The 5,000-nt window shown below is 36.5% G+C and overlaps 1 protein-coding gene across 3 annotated transcripts in view; it reads left to right on the forward strand.

Moving 5' to 3' along the window:
- LOC138033868 (UDP-N-acetylglucosamine transporter TMEM241 homolog) overlaps nt 1-5,000 on the forward strand; it is a 158,654-nt gene that overhangs the window by 2,942 nt on the left and 150,712 nt on the right. For all 3 annotated transcript variants that reach the window (XM_068881735.1, XM_068881736.1, XM_068881737.1), the window contains exon 2: nt 1,651-1,697. In XM_068881735.1, the coding sequence (XP_068737836.1) occupies nt 1,651-1,697 (47 nt within the window). The remainder of the gene's footprint in view (nt 1-1,650; nt 1,698-5,000) is intronic.

Here is a 5,000-nt window from a genome sequence, read left to right on the forward strand (position 1 = left end):
GATGGGGAACTTGTTTTGTTTTGACCTCTTAGATCCATTCCGTCTTAACAAAGCCAAAAGAAAGGAAAAATAAATACAAGTATGCCACAGCGAATTATGTGACAAAAGCGTGACTAACTTGTTTTCAGCGCAATGGTTGTTATGCAAATTGCAGGAACACAATTATTGTTATTGTTCGTCTTTTCCTGGTGATGTGCATTCTCTTTGAAAAATAATGATATCAAATTTCAAAGCAGCTTAATTAAATCTTTGCAATTACATGTATGTGCATTTCACATTTTGAAACATCGCTCTCTTCGCTTTCGATCTGGCAGGTGACATTCTACTTTGTAGTTCCCTTGATACATGTAAGTGTTTCTGAAAGGAGTTATAAATGCAGAAGCTTTTCTTTGTTATTTATTATTAGTATTGTTATGATACCACAGGTTTTCTGTTGCCGATGAAGATATCACACGACATTTGCTTACATGTACACATAACATTGACACCTTCCCGGCATCATATGCAAATGGCTACGCGTTCGATCTAAAACATTCAAATGTTCATTCTTTAGAAGTGGTTTGTTATGCTTGGGAGCCTGCTTGTTGGTAGTTAATGGTGTCACTGAAGGTTTTTTTTTTCTGAAAGTGCAGAAATTACAGTGTAGTTATTGCTTTGAAACACTCAACGTTCACCTGTCTTTCTTTTAAGTGAGTGCATTAAATACGGCCTGCGATAAATTGGGATGACCAAACATCGAGTTCTAATCTCATGCCCATTGAATGTTTCCCAAGAGGAAACATACCATTATATCCCTTCCTTTTGTTTTGGAAAACATGATCCGTAATCACCTCAGACAAGCAACACAGGCTACTCTTGCGGTTGAACCCGCTAACTTCTTGCACTTTTTGCATCTTGCGGTTTATAATAAGTTCGTAACTTCTTGTGGCTCCTTGCGGCAAGCTTTCTATCTTCTTGCGCTTTGAATGTTCTTGCGGATAAACTGCAATTTAACTTCTTTTGACCGCTTGCGTGTTCTTGCAGCACAAGAACTTCTTGCGCCACTTCTTGCGCGTGCATTATTTTTGGGCTGTACTGTATATGGATAACCAGCAAGGGAGTCCTAGACCCCATAGAAGAACCGCTATATAAAAAAAAAGGAATTGCACATAAATTATGGATTAAGTAATTAACCCCTGTTCCTTCTGATCTCCAAACCAAAACTATTTTCATTAGGAAATTCCTTAGACTTGCCTTAAAAGAGTTAACATTAGTTTCACTATGGGTGTCCTTACAAGTCAATTGATTCTGTGTTTCAGTGTGTTTTTTTTCTTGCATAGTTTTTTTCTTTTTAAAGAGAAATCATCAGAATGCCTGAAGGAATAATGGTCAGCTTCCGAATCAAAATCTATACATGGTTGACTTATCAATCATACCGCCATTAAGAGCTTTAAAAAGGATAGTAATATCAGTTAGCACTCTCCTGTTTTCAATTGACAATAAATTTAACTTCTCTCCATGTAGATAATCATGAAAACTGTCCTGAATCTTTAAGATAGATGTAAATTTGGTTGCTCCTCTCTGTACCTTTTCCAGCTTTTCTATGTTTCTCAGTGCGTAGTTTTGGGTACCATGTTACTAACCATACTGATTGCTTTATTTTTGTTTCAGCATGTTCTTTCTAATTTGCATTTTACATATCCTACAGTTTTTCAAAGGTACATGAAAACTAACTTAATCTCTTTCTGTAGATACTGTATTTTGCGTGTTTCCTTCCTTACTACACATGTAATGTAGGTTTACCTCTTCCTGTTACCGTACTCTTGTCACATTCCTGAGGATTTATTTTGTTGGTGGACACAGTTGTTGAATACCCTTGACCCTGGTTTCTTTACACTGACAAAAAAGGTCCGGTACAAGTTAGAGTCATTATACCTGCCATACACAGTGAATTGGCAAACCTGCCCCTTTATACCCAAATAAAAGGAACAGGAAACACAAGCATTTTGTCATTTTATTGTTCTCTGACTTAAGGGTTATGCATTCTTGGCATTTACATTGAAATAGGCAGTCTTCTCCATGTACAGAACTGTGCAAAAAGGATGCAAACGAATTTCGACAAAATTTGGTTATTGTTCTCTCAAAATTTTGGGGGAAGAAGTGTGATTTTTCAGAACTTTTGCTTAGTGGCACGAAAGTTCGAACACAGGATGAGAATTTGCTAATCTAACATTGAAATTTTGGTTGGAGTTTGTACATACTAAAACACAAATTCAAGAACCTAAACGAAATATCATATTCTTTAAACGGAAATTTTGTAAAAGTGTCAGTTAGCATTTTGCATTTTAATGAATGAGTGGAATCAAGAACTGTACTCTTCACTCAACCTTAAGTGTAAACACGACCTGATTGAAACTGTAGACAAGCATTACAAGCGATTTCCTTTCCTTCATTCAATTGATACTTTGTCAATAAAAAGATATAAAAGTGTAATGCCCTTATTGTTTTGATTGATTAGAAGAAGTCACATGTCAAAGGTAACTTCAATGCTTACAAGTTCACTTTTCTTCTCACGTCAAGTCCTTTATCTCCACTTACAATGTAGATAAATGATTAAGCTGTCTTATCACTCCTGCCAAGTCCTGGTCAGTGGTGTTAACCTTGAGGTTGAAATTTGGTTCTGAAGCTGTCATAAATATGATGTCTAAGGCACCAGTAAAGTCAAGAAATGCATTTGAATTGTCGTGGTTGACCGATGCAATTTTGGATTTGATTACATGCCCTAAAACCTAATTCGTGGTTTTCAAGTCACGCAAAGAAAAAATATAATCGCGCACTATTCAACAAATTAGGTCAAGAAATTGAGATATTGTAGGCGGGTAATAAATAATAAGCGTGTGAAAGTTTTAAGCCGCGGCCACACGAGCAGTTTTTGCTTGCATTGGTGATGCCATTTTTTATTTTGTCACGTCGCCAGCGCCAATGAAAATCGCAAGTGTACACCCTTGAACTGGCGAAGCAGCAGCTGAAAAAATTGCAGAAAAAATATCGCTAGTAATAACCATGACTAAAAATTATTCAACAACTACAGTTGAAGCTCTCAGCAATCGACCAGGTCAAGTTACGATGACCAAAATAAAACCAGGTTAAAAATGTCACTTCAACTCTAATTGAGAGCTCTCATAAGCGACCATTCCTGTAAACGAAGAAAGAAGTTTCCAGTTTTTAATAGGTGCATTCCCGAACTTTATCTTTTCTGCCATCAATAATAATTTTAAAATCCCAGGACTTTTGTGGAAAGCTCTGGTACAGCCACTCTCTATTGTTTATAATTTTGGGTGCTGATGAGAATCGGCTCTTGCAAATTCCCGGGGTGGTCACTTATGAAGGCTTTGACAGGTCTTTTTCTAACGTTAACTTAAATGTAAAAGGCAAATACTCGATCACTGCGAATTTTTGATAAGAACTCACAATTTCGCTATGTCGCAACAAAATTTCACAATGCCACAACAAAATTTTGCTTGAAAATTTGCATTGCTGTTGCAAAAGTTATGCAAATTTTCACTTTTACTGAAACAATAGGCATTTCGAAAATTTGACGAAGTTTGCACAAAAATTTTTTTTGTTTATTATATTTCACCGAAAAGTGGCTAAAAGCACGAAATTCGTTTGCATTCTTGTTGCACAGTACTGTAGCCTGATGCCATTTCATCAGCCAATAATGTAGATTTGCCTCAAACGTTCACCCTCAGTAGAAAAAATGCTGCAAACAACAATAATGTTATTCCTATCCCCTGGCCAGAAGGGTTAAAGGTGTTCTGGGAGTGGCTTAGGAACTTAAGGGAGAGAGAATACTGTAGTTACAGGTGATATTGAGCTCTTGGAGGAATTAATACTTGATTACTGTATCAATTGCCAACAATAATTATTAAATATTATTATTCTGTTTTCGTAAATCCCTTAATTAAATACAGTTCATTGTGGGAGGTTAATTGCATCAAAACAGTGGACATCCAGTTCACTGAAGCATAATACAGTCCCAATAGTATTGTTTTTATGTAAACCACTTCTCAAAATGTAAATTGCATCATGGGATGGGGGAAAACAATCTGTTTAAGATTATTTTGTAGATCAATACAATTACAAGCAATTACGAAGCAAAATCTCACTAACAGTTACTTTTCTTCCATCACTGCTTCGTCATTATTAAGTGGGTGTGATGATCTAAAATCTAAACATACTTTCCTCTGCAGTTGAAACATCTCTCACATATACAGAGTCCCTTCATTTCCACTATGTCCAGAAATGCCATAAATTAGATGCAAACCCAATTTTGACATCCGACACAGTGTCTCTTTAAAGTCTAAACCTTTGCTAACTGTATTTGAAGGATAAGGGTACAGGTTAGCATTATTTTTGGCATTATTTTTAGCGTTTTAGTTTAAGCTTGGCTGTTTGTCCTTACTTGAGGAGCAGCATTTGGAGGATGCTTTGTGACTGTAAGGGGGTGGGGGGGGGGGGGGGTGCCACTTAACTACAGAAAGACAATAGTTGGTAAGGAAGCTTTTTAGTTAAGAGCCCTACAAAAAGATTGAATGGATGGTTCTTTGAAGTAACGTTTTCAACGGAAATCAGAAGGTGCATGCCCAACTAGTGCCAGTCCTCTGCACCAGTGAAAAACAATCAGGAAACAAAAGGAGCAGGCTTTTTTACTGGATGGGAACCGTCCCATCATTTTTTGTAAACTGTACCATGGGATTTCAATTTGGACAAAAAAATGGAACTGATGTTTTGAAAAGTGTATTAAGAGCGCATTTGCTATTTCCAAAATAGGAATACTTGGAGTGATGACTTTAAATGGTATGTCTGGCATTTTGAAGCCACAAGGATAATGAAGATATGCTTAAAATAGCATTTAAGCAGGTGTTTGACAACTTTACTTTGAATCTCTGTAAGAACGAAGGATTTCTAACTTGTATTCCATGTACATTTGTACCTATTCCTATTCCGGAATACGGTCA

Source organism: Montipora capricornis, chromosome 14 (genome assembly GCF_036669925.1).
Source record: "Montipora capricornis isolate CH-2021 chromosome 14, ASM3666992v2, whole genome shotgun sequence".
In the NCBI taxonomy this organism is placed as follows: domain Eukaryota; kingdom Metazoa; phylum Cnidaria; class Anthozoa; order Scleractinia; family Acroporidae; genus Montipora; species Montipora capricornis.